Source organism: Brassica oleracea, chromosome C8 (assembly GCF_000695525.1).
Source record: "Brassica oleracea var. oleracea cultivar TO1000 chromosome C8, BOL, whole genome shotgun sequence".
Lineage (NCBI taxonomy): Eukaryota > Viridiplantae > Streptophyta > Magnoliopsida > Brassicales > Brassicaceae > Brassica > Brassica oleracea.
In genome coordinates, this window is record NC_027755.1 from 2492983 (window position 1) to 2508306 (window position 15324).

The window sequence follows — 15324 nt, forward strand, 5'->3', positions numbered from 1 at the left end:
TGGATATTTTTAGAAATAAGTCACATCAAAGTAAAAAGAAAATCACAATCAAACTAATTTTAAATCCAAATTAAATCTACAGTCCCAACCAATGAAATCCGTATGTATATTCAAGTTTGTACTTAACCGAATGGAGTGCTCATATATTGTACTTAACCGAAAAACAAACCGAAAAAAAAAACAAATTGCACATCTCCCAGACTGGACTAAAAAGCCCGCTTAACGGCCCATAACCAAAAGTCGGCCTACCTATCTATTACTACATAAAAGGAGACGGCAAAACAATCGAGGGTTAGGGTTTTAGAATCTTAGAAAAGCGAGAGAGAGAGAGAGAGAAAGACAGCAACCATGTTTTCTGGAATGTTCATGGAGAAGCCAGACAAAGCCGTGGCTTTGAAGCAGCTACGGACCCATGTTGCTCTGTTCGGCGGCTGGGTTGTGGTTGTCCGTGCTGTTCCGTACATCCTCTCGTATTTCTCCGATTCCAAGGATGAGCTCAAGCTCGACTTCTAAGTCTCGATTTTCAGGTCAGTGGTAAACTTGATTCGACGATTCCTATTCAAATTGTGTCTTCAATTGATATGATTCTGCTTTCTAGATTATGTAACTTTTGATCTGAATTGAATTAGGGTTTGATCTATTGCTCTAAGATCTGAGTTTTGGTAAACTTGAAAGTTTCAATTTTTATTTATGATTGATCTTTTAGGTTATTATCTCCTGGCTATTCTTAGCTTAGGTTTCACAAGCTTGTTCATGTGATTGTGTTGATTAATCATTAAAGTATGATATGCTTCAGCTTATGACTTAGATGAGAATACTTTCATTGTGAAGCTATCATGTATTTGTAGTAAATTAGTCCGGACTGTTGAGGTATTGACTATATATATACTTAGGCAAGCTAGTTTTCACCTTTTTTATGCTGGCATGAGAGTCTTCTTGAGGACTTTTTTTTGGCAAGCCTGTTAAATGCATCATAGCTTCTCTGTTCTTAGCTTAGTTTATAAGTCTTGTTCATGCATCATTGATATATAGGTATGACGTTGTCTTATATATACCAAATTAGCCCATGCAGATTTAAGATTGCTGAGTATTAAATATATTTACTTACTACATATTCAAGCTAGTTTGGCCCATTTTGTGCTGGCGTGAAAGTCTTCTTTAAGAAATGTTGACGTTTCAATATCCAGAACATGATAGAGCAATCTTCTGTTTATGAGTAGTAAGTAGAGAGTGTGCATCTGAAATTTTTTTCATATAAATAATTATGTGTGTGGTCACCATGTTATCGATTCAGCATTTCTCTGCACATTTCAAATGTTTCGACTCTTAGGCTTACTAAAAAGATGACATCTCCTTTCATCTTTGTGCAGTGTTGAAGAGGTGATATTTAGATGCACTGTGAAGCAATGCAAGACATTGTTTTTGGCGTATTTGCAATTTTCTTTGGACTTGAAATAACCATGATGTGAGACATAAAAGTTATTATAGTGATGTACTTTTGCTATTCGTTTGTTACTTTGGTTTCTCATCTCTCGTATCCTTTCTTCTCTTCTGATTTATTGGAAAGAGTATTATGAGCGTGGTCGTTATAAATCATCTTAAGCTTTCTACAAACGACATGCTTATCGAATTCTTCCCAAAATTGTCTTGAATCTGCAAAATCTTCTCTTCTGCTGCATTCTACTTATCAGACCCAAAAAATTAAAAGCGTTTTAATTGTGAAACTAGTAAAAACAGTACATTTCCAAGAACATCTCTGTAGTAGGTTTTCATCAGAGTATCCTATATATAATGTTAAATATAATTTACTTTTAAATTAAATTTTTTTAAAAAAATTAAACCAATCACAAAGATTTTGAAGCAATGTATAAATTTGTCGGTCTTTGATTCGATACTTGAAACTAAAACTGATATTTGCTTGGTCAGATAATTAAGCTTTATTTACAAAATTTGGAGTTGAACTATTTGTCGGTATTAACCATTCAAAACACTATTTGGATATCATCTCATAGATCCAGGGGTGGACACCAATTACTCAGAATTTTTGGTATATTTAGCATTTGGTTTGACTTGTAAGAATAGTAAAATTTTGGACTTCAACTTTGTTTGTTAAGAACGAGTATTTGAAGTTTCAAATAATCGTTAAAAATGATAGACTTGCAAATTACTTATCTTGCTTTATTATTTCCAAGTTACTTAATAATTAATAGTAAGTTATTTGATAATTCATTAGAATTCAAAGTTAAATAATTTTTTTATTTATAAAAGATATCTCATTATTTTCTTATGTTTAAGTCAATTCGAGAAACATAATATATAGAAAATAGAAAACTCCAAAATGTTCATATAAATATATCACTTATGTTTGATTAAATAAAAATATAAACTAGTTATTTAACTATGATTTAAGAAAATATATTTTTATTCATTAAAAAAACGAGAGTAACAAACCATACAACACTAAGTAGTTACTTTTATTTTAATATTTGTTTTATACTTGTGAGTAATTTAAACAGTTTACTTGATATTCGATCTACTCAGACCAAGTACCCAACTTTATGGATCAATACTGACCAAGTAGCAAATACATGCAAATAACAAGTAATTCTCACGAAATAGCAATAGAACTCTTCCAACGTTCGTAACTCATGGTCTAATTAGACAACATATGGCTTAACATAGGAGTCATATCCTATCTAGGCAATTTTTTTTAGAAATGATACATTTATTTCCATGTTTTCCGGCTACTTTATCATCTACTTTGATTTCACGAACAATCACATTTGGAGAGCGCGGTATAACAAAGAATTGTATGTTGCGTTCGAAAAAGATGAATCGCTCCCAAAAAAGAATCTATTGATTATTTCTCAATTGGTTGGACCATAGATACGACGATTTACTTTGCGGACGACGTCTCTGGTTAAAACCCAGGAGGTTGCAAATTTTAAACCGATGCAGTTTCTATGTTCATCCATATCTATAGTTACAGAAAATGAGCAAGTAAATTACATTTTTTGATAAACTTTCAAAAGAAAATTGTTTCTTTTTTTTAGGTTTCTACTTTATTTTAAAAGTCTTCTTCAAATACATATAATTAGTTGTTGGAAATTTTTATAAAATTGAAAAGCAAAAAATAAAAAGAAAACAGTATTGCAAAAATTGTCAGATTCTTCTACGACTTATTTTCTGATTGCAAGAAGTTTAATGAAATCCGTAATTTTTCTGGGTTCTGGATAATAATCGGTTGCTAAATCTTTTATCCACAGTTGAGATTCGAATCTAACATCTCTATCTTGAGGGCAAATTTTTTACTAGTAGATGTAACAGCTATGGATTTTTTTCTTTAATTTCTTGAAATTAAATGTGTTATATAATTTGAATTATATATAGATTTCAACTAAAATATATTATTATTATGAAATACTATATGAGAACAAAATTATCCGGTAATGATACTCTGAAATGTCTTCTAATTTCTAAAACCAGTCAACTTTTTGTATTAAATGGAAAAACATCAAGAAAAGAATAAAATAAAGGGAGGGGTTGGGAAATGAAGGAAGAAAGGAATAATAGTGTTTGCTCCGACATTTGCTCAGCTTTGTCTGATGAATACAGACCACAACTCTCCTCAACATGAACAGTCTTCTCTTTTCCACCATTCGTAACTCTTACAAACAAACGTGCGAACCAGAAACTCTCATCAACTTGTCCTTCTTTTAATCCTCCCTTCTTCTTCGTCATGATCATGATCTTCATATCTTTGATTTCACTAGAAAACATTAAAAACCCAGATGATCTAATAGAAAACTCCATCTCAAAAGTTTATCTTTTCAGATAAGCGCTAACTTACGTGCTACTCAAGCAAAGCTGGTGATGGTGGAGGTTCCTGGTTCTGTTGGCACAAGTGCAAGCCTTTCCTTGAGATTAGGTCAAACATTGTTAGCATTTGGTGCTCTTCTCTTCATGACCATCGGTGTTCGTTTCTACCAATTCACAGCTTTCTGGTAATGTATATAGATCCCAACTCCAGATTACATATCATGAACGAACCCTAATAACTTTAATCTTCAGCTACTTGGTGACGATCATGGCTTTAGCTAATACCATGGAACCTGACTGACACTAGCAATGGTAGATATCTATTGTGTTCTTCTCAACCAACCATTTCAAAAGCCACGAATCCTTCTCGCCATCTCAATTGGTGATTGGGTAACGTAGTTACATTTTCTAACGCTTACTGGGAAAGGAGTCTCCAATATTTTGATCTGATCTTTGACAATTTTTTTTGTGTTTGAAGGTGGTGTCTGTTCTAGCGTTGGCTTCAGCTTCATCAGCAGCCAGTGTTGTGGATCTTTTGCGATCAGACGAATCAGTTTGCCCTCCAACAATCTGCAACAGATACCAGTTTGCAGCCACATTAGCTTTCTTGACTTGGTTCTTGTCTCTTTCTTCTTCTCTCTTCAACCTCTGGTTACTTCCTTCTCTCTGATCTAAAGAAGATTAGATGACAAAGACAACTAAACAAAATAGATAGGTAGCAAGAAACAAAAATGTCAATAGAAACTCGATTTTTGTATTGATGACAGTTGATATAGATATACCAAAAATGAGAGTGAAAAAGCTGATGTTGCAATCAAATTTAAATAGCCACACAGATTTGTGTAACAAAGAAGCATTCCATCATCAAGAAGGTTCACTCACTGTTTCATTCATGCACATTGCACATATGTTACCAAAATGGCATAACAAGATATCAAAAGCTCACCAAGTGAGAGTTTACTAACAGTCTTATTCATAAAACTTCCACTACATTATCTATTAGGACCATCAAATAACTCGTAATCATCCCAGGAAAAACAAACACCATCCTGAAACATCAAGTTTGATCAGTATTATAAAGGCAAATCCAGTAGCAGAGATTACTAAACAGTTAAGCGCAAGAGCAAAGGAGTAATCAATCACCTTAAGAGGTAGAGGATGGAGCAGTAGAGTCAGCAATGGAGGCCGAGGAAGTTGATGCAGAAGCAGCAATAGCAGCGGCTGCGGCTTGAGGAGAATAGATGCGAGCTTTCTTGATAATCTCAGCGACAACCCAATGCTTATTCTTGCTCAACGGCCTCGAGGGATCTAACTTCACCTACACAACAGTTTTTGTCAGAGATCAAACATTCACCAAGCTAAAAGACGCAACTTTTTCACTAAACCATCACAAAAGTTTCGACTTTTCGCAATCAAAGACAATTTCGAAGAGAAATGAGATGGAGAAAAGATTACTCGATCGCCGATGTTGCAGGAGTCTTTCTCGTCGTGAGCCATGAACTTGGAAGTGCGCTTGACGTAGCGATTGTAGAGCTTGTTGTGGAAGAGCCTGTCCACGGCGACGACTACTGATTTCTGCATCTTGTTCGATACCACTGTGCCTATCACTGGCTTCATCCTTTCCTTCCTTCCTTCTTGAGAATCAACAAAGATCGGAGAGAAGATGAACAGTGAAAATGAAATGATTCTCGTGTTGTCTAGGGTTCTTTTGGCCCAACAATTTGTGGTGAAAAAAATAAAAAAAAAGTGATGGTCCAATTGGAGCCGGCTTATTGGGTCATAGTGGGCTCGGGAGGCACCGGCCCGTAATCCTTCCACCGTCGAAAACGGGAGGTGGACGCTGCTCTGTGAAACCAGCCTCACGCAGTCTCCTCCGCTCTAAGAGTGTCCGAACCACAAGCCTTCGCTCGAGTCCGAACACTCGACTCCCGACTTGGAACGGGCAGGCCAGTAGATAGTCTTTCCGAGTCAGGCCCAAAGAGATCGGCCCAACGTCCCATCGCCTTATTGTCCCCACTTGGATTACAAGCCCGCGTTACCAGGCTCGACGTACATTTTAAGTGAGCTAAACACATATATACAACAAGCAAACGTTTGTTTTCCCCGATGTGGGACTTTACTAGCTAAAAAACATTTTAGTTTCTATACGACAGCGTTCTGCTCGCATCTTCAGTTGCACAGTCTGAATTAATCTCTGACTTATTTATTCATTCATCCTCTCTCAACTCTTACTTTATCTTCCAAACGGAAACAAAACCTGTAATAACCTTCAGAGTTCAGAGTTTGTGAAGTTTGCCTCTGGGGGATTTGAAAATCCTGAAAACATTTTGATATGTTAATTGATGATATAGCACTGAGGTTGCGATAAATAACAGTGATGGAGAACCAATTCATCTCTACCTTTTATGTCACTGTCTTCTCCCTCTGGCTATTGAATTCTTAAGACTTGAACAGTTTTTGTCAGTTCTTGCGTTTGAGATGTATATTATGGCTAGATTTTCATGTAAGCATTGCTTTTCAACAGATTGTTCAAAGCTTCAGATTCAGGAGGCATTTCTGGCAAATGGAATGTAACTTGATGTTCCTGAGGATGGATGATACCACTTCTTGTTGTGATTTGCTCATGTCTATGAAATTTAGTTGCAATCTCTGTTGTTGATGATCTAATTCTAAAGACCGGATGTAGAAAGGTCTGATTGTTTGTGTTGGTGCAGCAACCAATGATGGATCCATGAGAGAAGATATTGACTTCTCTTTACAAGCAAGATCAACTGATCATGCATTTGATCTTGACAATGAAGTTGATCATTAGGTTTCAGAAACTGTGTTATTATGCAGTTAGAGAGATCATATAATTTGACGAACAAACAACCTTACCCACAAACGAAATAACAAAATAGTATCCACCCTATATATTCTAACTTTACTGTGTAGAATCAGTAACCTTCAAAACAAAATTTACAAGCAAATCAATTCTGAAGTTTCAAGTTTAAATAGCTTCTCCCTCTCTTCCCATATAATCAGCAGCAACATGTGTAGAATGCTCTCTCAAGTCTCAAGTGTGTTCCTTGAAAATTATATACCTTTCTGTACAGCTTTACTGGTCTGTCTAGAGACTAATCAACTGAAGTCTTGATTAGCTCGGGAACTTGATCCAGCAAACGATTCATGTCATCAGGGAACTCGTTCTTGGCTCTGTTGGTTCTTCCCCCCACCATCAATGTTGTTCCGTTTTGTAGTGCCCATATCTTCATATCATGTTTCACGCAAAACAACATAAGAGGCTGTACTTCAATAAATGCCAATGGAACAAAATGGTATAAAACAAGATGTTTGATAGATATTGTTACTGTTACCTGTGAATGGGATAAGTAACTGATACAGGTTGTGAGCATTAGAGCACCAAAACCAGCATACACCACTGGTACTCCTGGGTCAGTCTGAGAAACAAAGACCAAGAACATGTTATATTTCTATTTTTTGTGTCGAAATAAACTTTCACCATAGCTTTGTACCTTTAACTCAAGACCAGTGCTTCCTATTGCATCCTCAATCACAATCTTCATACCATCGATCTCAATGGGAAGCTTGGAGTTTGGTCTCCTTATTCCTGCGAATTTTCCTTCCAAATCATACACAACAATCGATTGTAGATCCCTAGCAAGCATCGATCTGCAAAAAGAAAACTCAAGTTGAGCGAAGTTAAAGCCTGTACTAGAAACCACAATGTAACTCCATCTCTTGTGCTGGGTTTAGTTGTAAAGAGAGGGTTCTTACATTCCTTTGACATTGGGAGCATTAGTATCACCAACTGGTAAGAAGGTCCCATATAACTTCTTGTCTCCATTGATCTTAATAGGTGCCATAGCCAAGTTGAATGGTCCTTCACCATCTTTACTCACCTGCAAAGCCGAGAAACTCCAATCTGTCTGGTATATAGTGACCCCACCGTATCTCAACGGATCATTGACACTAATCGTCTTTCTCACAACCTCTTTCCCATTAAGGTCACGTAGTGAAAGATCAGAATGAAACTGTGATACCTACAATAATTCAATGAATACTTAACTGTGAATGGTCACAAGACATAGCCAGAGAGCAGAGAAAGCAGAACAAAACAGTATTCACCTCTCCACTATCGTAATAGTCCATGGTGAATCTGTTAACATGAACTTCGGTATTAAAAGAATCTGTTGGAACAGAGAGAAACCCAATAGGACCCAAGACATCTCCCATGACAAAATTAAGCCCTTGAGGAACAGTGACGGAGCCTCTAAAGCTCCCGGTGGCACTAAGTGTTCCACCAACCATGATCAGAATCATTGCTATATGTACTCCAATAGGCGCAAACCTACCAGCCAAACCCTTGAAAGCATACAATGACGGACCCTTCATAAACACCTGCACAAACAAACAAACTGAGAAATCACTACTACTATAACAAGACAATAAAATTCGGTTTAGGCGTTTAAAAAGTCGGTCTAGGCACCCGTCTAAACAATGCGCCTAACCACCGCCTAGCGATTTCTTAAACATTGAATACTACTATAACAAGACAATCAAACTATCTATACACTAGGGTCCTGACCTCATAACCATCACCCATCAAGATCACACCCAAGTCTTGAATAGAAGCTCTTGGAAGAGACTCTGCAAAATCCTGCTTCTTGATAGCGTCATCAGACTTCATAAAACTCCATCTGAAAGTTCATGTGTTTCCCTTAGCAAATCTCTATTAAGCAAGAAACAAAAAAAAAAGCTCTGGATTTAAAAAACACAGACCTTCTTGCAACCTTAACAAGAGGAATCTGAGTGGTATAAGTACAAGCCATAAGTGAAGCTGCCAAGAGAGCCAGCATCCCAAGGAAAATAGGAGCAGAGTACATATGATCCAACCCAAGAGCGAAGATCCATCTCCAAGTGAAGAACCCCAACACAGGACTATCCTCTGGATACTTTTCGAAATAGAACTCAGGCGTTTCGCCTTGCTCAATCACAGTGCCTAAAAGGATGAAACTTTCATCAGTTTCCATGACAATGCAACAAACCCAAGTGAGTTCAAAAGTATTATAGCTTACCGAGAGCCATGAGAGCAGCAATGGTGGACATCTCTGTGATAGCAAGAGGGAGATTAGATAGTACTGACAACACCTTTCTCGGTAGCTTCTTCAGAAACCCTCCTCCTCCTCCTCCTCCGCCGTTACCACCTCCTTTCTCGGAACTCTCTTCAGTAACCGGCGGGGCGGAATCGGAGAGGGAGATGGTTTTGGTGATGCTTCCGGTCTTGTTCCCATCTTGAGGATTCTGAAGCTTGCAATTGGTGGTTAGGGAGATGGTGCGAGTTCTGTAGAAGCGGGGAGAGGGACGAGAGAGAGGACATTGGGGATTGAGTTTGGAGAAGTGGAGAATCTTAGGGTTTAGGGTTACGATCATTTTCGAATTTGGGGGAGTTTAGCTCAATCTCCTCCACATTTCTTCAGTCTTCTTCTGCTGTGTGTGGGGATGAAAATGGAGCTTTGGCAGTTCTGTTATCTTGTGTTTTTTTTTGAAGGAGAAGATGAGATATTTTGATCTGAACCGGTTTTATACTTAACCGGGGGAGATAAATATCTCGGTTTATTCGCTCGGTCCGCTACATAGCAGAGAAAACATCCACCAATCATCATATTATAATAATTTTGTAAGAATTCACGTCGTTAAACTGACAAGTATCTTTATTGATTTTTGCTTCCGCGTCGTCAATTCTTACAAAATTATTATAATATGATTGGTCGATGTTTTTTAGTTTTTATTTATTTTAATTAGATCTAAAAAAAAAAGTAAGTTTATAACCGATTAATACCACTTACCAAATAATCTACATAATATTATTTATGGTAACTAATTGTTAAAATTTTAGAAAGAATAATAATGTTGATCAATTTTTTTATATTTATAAAATACCTAAAATATTAATAAACAACAAACAGTTTATATAAATCAATATAATGATTTTATATTCTTATTTAAAGCATTATATTTTATATAAACTATTATAATAATCATTAACATCTTATAAAGTTCACATAATATGTTTTATAAAATTACAAAAACATTTATAAAATTATTTATCATGGCTTATTATATATTTAAATTATTATAAAAAAGTCATCTATAAAAGTTTATAACTTAATTTATACAATCTATTTTAAAATTTTATCCTACCATCCTACTATATATTAATTGAGAAGTTACTTAAGAGATTTTTTCTTATATGTCGATCATTGATGAAATCTTTAAAAATGTTATAAATTGAATGGTCAATAATTTTTAATTTTTATTTATTTTAATTAGATTTTTTTTTAAAAAAAATAAGTATATAAACAGTGAATATCACTTACCAAATAATCTACATAATATTACAAATAATTATTTATGGTAACTAATTGTTAAAACTATAGAAAAAGTAATGATGTTTGATTAATTTAATAATTTGATGGTGACTCTCGACGAAGGCGATATCGATTCTCAAAACCCTAGCAATGGCGGCGCTCTTAAGGACTCTTCTCTGTCCGCCGATCCCTCGAAGGCTTTTTCACTTTCAGAGGATGTGGGTGTAGAAAAGACGGATGCGATACGAACTTCGCCTTGGAAGAGGGGTTCCGACTGTGATTTCTCGGTGACGGCGATTGATATAGTTGACGGTGTAGCTTCAATGCTCATTCCGGAGGAGGTTTTTGATGAGGCGGAGTTACTTTGGAAGAGTTATGAAGTGGGGTACTTCATTGGCGACGCTCCCCACGTGGGATATATCCATGCCACAATTAACAGAATTTGGGCTTCTCCAAACGGTGGGTCGAAGATTGATGTCCAGTTCATTGAGAAAAACACGGTCTTGTTTTGTATTGAGAATGGTCATACTAGACCACGGGTGATCCAGAGGCTGTATTGGCATATCTCCGATGTGCCTTTGGTGGTTAGTGAGTGGTCTCCAGAATCTGCTTTGAAGCCTCCAGATCTTTCGGCGATGCCTTTGTGGATTGATCTGAAAGGTGTTCCTAATGGTCTCTTTTCCCATAAGGGATTGAAGTGCCTAACAAGAGCTGCTGGGAAGTTTGTCAAGCTTCACCCCCATACAGAAAAATGTACTCGATTGGATATTTCTCGTGTCTTGGCGGAGGTGAATCTACATGATCCATTGGTTGAGAAAATTGAGTTTAAAGATAAGAATGTAATAAAGTGTGAGATTGAAGTCAAGTACCCATGGCTCCCACCTCGATGCTGTGTGTGTAAAGGATGGGGACATAAGGGCTCAGAGTGTAAGTCAACATGAGTCGCCATTCTTAAAAGAGGTGTAGCGGCAGAGGAAGTAGATGCAGCAAAATCATGTTTGGAAGTAATTCAGTCAGGGTCTCCACCGGAAATAGAGCGAGGAGGAAATGTACGTAGTAACTGATCTCTTAAGGGAGTTGGCAGCGCTTCCTACAGGATCACACGCTCAGGGAGGAGAGCAGGTTTTTCAGTTGAAGGGTGTACGAATGGAGGATAATCGGGAGATCTCTCCAAGGCTACAAATCTTTTGAGCCTATCACTGAGAGTTTCATTGATTCGGACGAGGGAAGCTGGGACCGGGTTGCTGGTAGAACACCTAGTCCTCAAGATGTGCAGAGAACTGCGAATGGTCAAAATAAGGGAAGTGCCTTGACTAACATTGTCTCTCCTTCCAGGTTCAGTCCATTGTTGGAACTGGGAGACAATGAGTTTGAAGTACTGGAGGATACTACCAGCGAGGCAGTAGAGAAGGAGGATATTGTTAATGAGGTAGAAGAAATGGAGGAGGGAGAGTTAGTTGAAGATAAAGTTAATCTTCCTAAGCAAGATAATGGCAAAGGAAGAAAGGGTGCGGGAAATGCTTCGCACAAGTCAGCCAAGAAGACAATAGTGAGGGCTCGAGATTTGAAGTTTGTAGGGAAGCAAGGCCAACTCAAGAAATCTTCCGTACGAAAGCTATGACAAGTTTCTTCTCTTGGAATATTCGTGGTTTCAACATGCCATGCAAACACAAAGCAGTTCGTAGTTGGATACAGGCTGAACATCCTTTGTTTGGTTGTCTGGTTGTCTGGTAGAAACAAGAGTTCAAGAGGGAAAAAGTAAAAACTGTATGGAAGCGGCTCTGCCGCATTGGCAATTTATCACTAATTATGGTAATTTATCACTAATTATGAGTATCATCCGTTAGGAAGGATTTGGTTTTGCTGGTCAGACAAGGTGGTGGTCACAAAGCTTCATATGAGTGATCAGGTAATTACTTGCGCCATTCAGGTTCCGGGGATGGGTGAGCAGTTCATGTGCTCAGCGATCTATGGCTACAACACTGCTTCCGACAGGCTTCCTCTATGGAGGGATTTCAGAGCTACTCATGCGGCTTATGCTCATCTAAATATTCCTTGGATTCTCATGGGAGACTTCAACATTACTTTGGCTTCAAACGAACATTCTCGGGCACAAGATTATCAAAGTGATCAGGCAGGAATGACCCACCTGCAGGAGACTACAACACACTGTGGTTTACTGGACTTACCTTTTGTAGGTGCTCTATTCACCTGGTGGAATAAGCGTGAGGAGGACCCGATTGGTAAGAAATTAGACCAGGCTTTGGCCAATGGGGAGTGGCTCAAATCTTACCCCCAATCTAATGCAAAGTTTGAAGCGGGAGGGGTCTCAGATCATGCACGCTGTCTGGTTAAACTTTCCGGCCATCTGGATGAATCAAGGAAGCCTTTAAGATTTTTCAACTACTTAACTGAGCACGAGGACTTCCTTCCTACCATTAGGGAAGCTTGGGAGGCTACTCCACAGTTGTTTTATTCTCAAAATGTGTTGTCGTGCCTCCACAAGAAGTTGAAAATGCTTAAGTTTCACCTAAGGGTTCTAAATAAGGCGCATTATGGAGATCTGCAGAATATAACAAAGCGGGCGTGAGATTATAAAAATTGTAAGTCATCTATAAAAGCTTATAAGTTAATTTATACAAACTATTTTAAAATTTTATCCTACTATCCTACTATATATTAACTGAGAAGTTACTTAAGAACTTTTTCTTATGTGTCGATCATTGATGAAATCTTTAAAAATGTTATAAATTGAATGGTCGATAATTTTTAATTTTTATTTATTTTAATTAGATTTTTTTAAAAAAATAAGTCTATAAACAGTGAATATCACTTACCAAATAATCTACATAATATTACAAACAATTATTTATGGTAACTAATTGTTAAAACTATAGAAAAAGTAATGATGTTTGATTAATTTAATAATTTGATGGCGACTCTCGACGAAGGCGATGTCGATTCTCAAAACCCTAGCAATGGCGGCGCTCTTAAGGACTCTTCTCTGCCCGCCGATCCCTCGAAGGCTTTTTTCACTTTCAGAGGATGTGGGTGTGGAAAAGAAAGATGCGATACGAACTTCGCCTTGGAAGAGGGGTTCCGACTGTGATTTCTCGGTGCCGGCGATTGATATAGTTGACGGTGTGGCTTCAATGCTCATTCCGGAGGAGGTTTTTGATGAGGCGGAGTTACTTTGGAAGAGGTATGAAGTGGGGTACTTCATTGGCGACGCTCCCCACATGGGATCTATCCATGCCACAATAAACAGAATTTGGGCTTCTCCAAAGGGTGGGTCGAAGATTGATGTCCAGTTCATTGAGAAAAACACGGTCTTGTTTCGTATTGAGAACGGTCATACTAGACCACGGGTGATCCAGAGGCTGTATTGGCATATCTCTGATGTGCCTTTGGTGGTTAGTGAGTGGTCTCCGGAATCTGCTTTGAAGCCACCAGATCTTTCGACAATGCCTTTGTGGATTGATCTGAAAGGTGTTCCTAATGGTCTCTTTTTCCATAAGGGATTGAAGTGCCTAACAAGAGCTGCTGGGAAGTTTGCAAGCTTCACCCCCATACCGAAAAATGTACTCGATTGGATATTGCTCGTGTCTTGGCGGAGGTGAATCTACATGATCCATTGGTTGAGAAAATTGAGTTTAAAGATAAGAATGGATTGAAGTGTGAGATTGAAGTCAAGTACCCATGGCTCCGACCTCGATGCTGTGTGTGTAAAGGATGGGGACATAAGGGCTCAGAGTGTAAGTCAACAGGGGTAGCCATTCGTAAAAGAGGTGTAGCGGCAGAGGAAGTAGATGCAGCAAAATCATGTTTGGAAGTAGTTCAGTCAGGGTCTCCAGCGGAAATAGAGCGAGGAGGAAATGTAGTAACTGATCTCTTAAGGGAGTTGGCAGCGCTTCCTACAGGATCACACGCTCAGGGAGGAGAGCAGGTTTTGCAGTTGAAGGGTGTACGAATGGAGGATAATCGGGAGATCTCTCCAAGGCTACAAATATTTTGAGCCTATCACTGAGAGTTTCATTGTTTATACTCTTTATATTAATTTTGCGATTAAGTTTACAAAAATATTAGTTTGTACAAAGCGAAGATCATGTTTATTGCTAGCTTCTCACTAAATATCTAGCGAGTAACAAATAAGAAATTGACTTTATTACATGTTTATTAGTAACAAATATCAAGGACACCAAATAATTAAAATTTTATTTTAAAACTGAGAAAGTTGCAATATAAAAAAAAAATACAAACTAATTTTTTTTTTAAGTCACAGGAAAACTCCAAATTTCTTTTAGAGTGTTCTACACTCATGATCACTTTTTGTCTGTTTATTACATTGCAGACATTTCATACTACTGAATAGTCTTTTTATTTTTAGAGTGTTTTCTTTATTTTAAGGTCACTAGGTGTCCAGCCCGCGTCCACGCGGACAAAATAATTTTGAGAATATTTTCCGTGCATTTTTAATTTGAAGAACAGAGTGATAAATTTTGTGATCATGTACCCGAAAAAGTATACGATACTAAGAAACCAAACAATGATTTATTGTACATCGAGTTGTTTGTAAATGACAAAGTATTTTGAAGTCATCTTCCTGAGGTATTTGGTAATTAAAAAAGAAACTAACGTTTTATTTTTCTTAAAAAGTATCGTTTTTTCTTATAAAAATAAATATTATTGTCTATGCAAAATAACAATAAACATATTATTATTATTATTATTATTATTATCTTCAAGCTTTATTCGTCTTAAAGTCCAATTGAATTTTATAAATTTTGTTTTGGGCTTGGTTGGGATCTTCACTGGTTAGGTTTGTTCCAATTTAATATTTATATATATATCAACAGTTTTTTAGTTTATTTTACCAAATCTATACCATTATTTGCGAAGTAAATTTTCACAATGGAGGTGTCACGTTGAAAGTTAGAGCGGTTGATATCTATATTAACCTTAATGAATAATTTTTATATATAGTATTTGTTATATAATTAATTTATTTAGTTTGTAAATCAAATATCTGTACTATTAAAGGAGTATCTTATTGTCCTTTTTACCTTAACCTGTCATTTCTTTACTAACATTGCATGTTTAATTAAGGGCAATCAAGTAATATTAATAATACATT

At 37.0% G+C, this 15324-nt stretch overlaps 4 protein-coding genes across 5 annotated transcripts; 2 read left to right on the plus strand and 2 right to left on the minus strand.

Annotated features, from left to right (window-relative positions):
- The first annotated feature begins 293 nt into the window (after nt 1–293).
- Nucleotides 294–1596, plus strand: LOC106310036 (mitochondrial import receptor subunit TOM6 homolog). Its single transcript, XM_013747229.1, has 2 exons — nt 294–527; nt 1371–1596. The coding sequence occupies exon 1, from the start codon at nt 349–351 to the stop codon at nt 511–513; it is 165 nt and encodes a 54-aa protein (XP_013602683.1). The 5' UTR covers nt 294–348; the 3' UTR covers nt 514–527; nt 1371–1596.
- Nucleotides 1597–3763: 2167 nt separating this feature from the next.
- On the plus strand, nt 3764–4620 carry LOC106307439 (CASP-like protein 5C3). Its single transcript, XM_013744399.1, is given in 5 exon segments — nt 3764–4004; nt 4072–4099; nt 4101–4112; nt 4114–4209; nt 4298–4620. Coding segments are annotated over 5 exon segments (459 nt in total). The 5' UTR covers nt 3764–3873; the 3' UTR covers nt 4490–4620.
- LOC106307440 (30S ribosomal protein S17) lies at nt 4003–5530 on the minus strand. Of its 2 annotated transcripts, none has more exons than XM_013744401.1 (3): nt 5275–5530; nt 4963–5137; nt 4003–4490 (listed from the first exon to the last, which is right to left on the minus strand). In XM_013744401.1, exons 1-2 carry the CDS (start codon nt 5434–5436, stop codon nt 4964–4966), a joined length of 336 nt encoding a protein of 111 aa, XP_013599855.1. In that variant the 5' UTR covers nt 5437–5530; the 3' UTR covers nt 4003–4490; nt 4963. The 2 variants fall into 2 exon arrangements, with proteins under 2 accessions (XP_013599855.1, XP_013599854.1); XM_013744400.1 differs by lacking the exon at nt 4003–4490 and adding an exon at nt 4626–4868 and having other exon boundaries at nt 5275–5529.
- Nucleotides 5531–6671: 1141 nt separating this feature from the next.
- On the minus strand, nt 6672–9360 carry LOC106312744 (cytochrome c biogenesis protein CCS1, chloroplastic). Its single transcript, XM_013750371.1, has 8 exons — nt 8898–9360; nt 8602–8821; nt 8408–8519; nt 7948–8220; nt 7597–7862; nt 7335–7491; nt 7176–7259; nt 6672–7067 (listed from the first exon to the last, which is right to left on the minus strand). The coding sequence occupies exons 1-8, from the start codon at nt 9250–9252 to the stop codon at nt 6936–6938; spliced, it is 1599 nt and encodes a 532-aa protein (XP_013605825.1). The 5' UTR covers nt 9253–9360; the 3' UTR covers nt 6672–6935.
- Between the last annotated feature and the right edge of the window lie 5964 nt (nt 9361–15324).

Bases quoted from the DNA above. Each gene is read 5' to 3' on its own strand.
- LOC106312744 (XM_013750371.1), bottom strand. From the start codon at position 9,252: ATGATCGTAACCCTAAACCCTAAGATTCTCCACTTCTCCAAACTCAAT. The intron at 7,260-7,334 runs GTACAAAGCTAT...TTTGTTTCTCAG, and splicing joins GCACTGGTCTTGAGTTAAAG to ACTGACCCAGGAGTACCAGT. The intron at 7,068-7,175 runs GTAACAGTAACA...CATGATATGAAG, and splicing joins GTTACTTATCCCATTCACAG to ATATGGGCACTACAAAACGG.
- LOC106310036 (XM_013747229.1), top strand. From the start codon at position 349: ATGTTTTCTGGAATGTTCATGGAGAAGCCAGACAAAGCCGTGGCTTTG.
- LOC106307440 (XM_013744401.1), bottom strand. From the start codon at position 5,436: ATGAAGCCAGTGATAGGCACAGTGGTATCGAACAAGATGCAGAAATCA. The intron at 5,138-5,274 runs GTAATCTTTTCT...ACTGTTGTGTAG, and splicing joins CCTGCAACATCGGCGATCGA to GTGAAGTTAGATCCCTCGAG.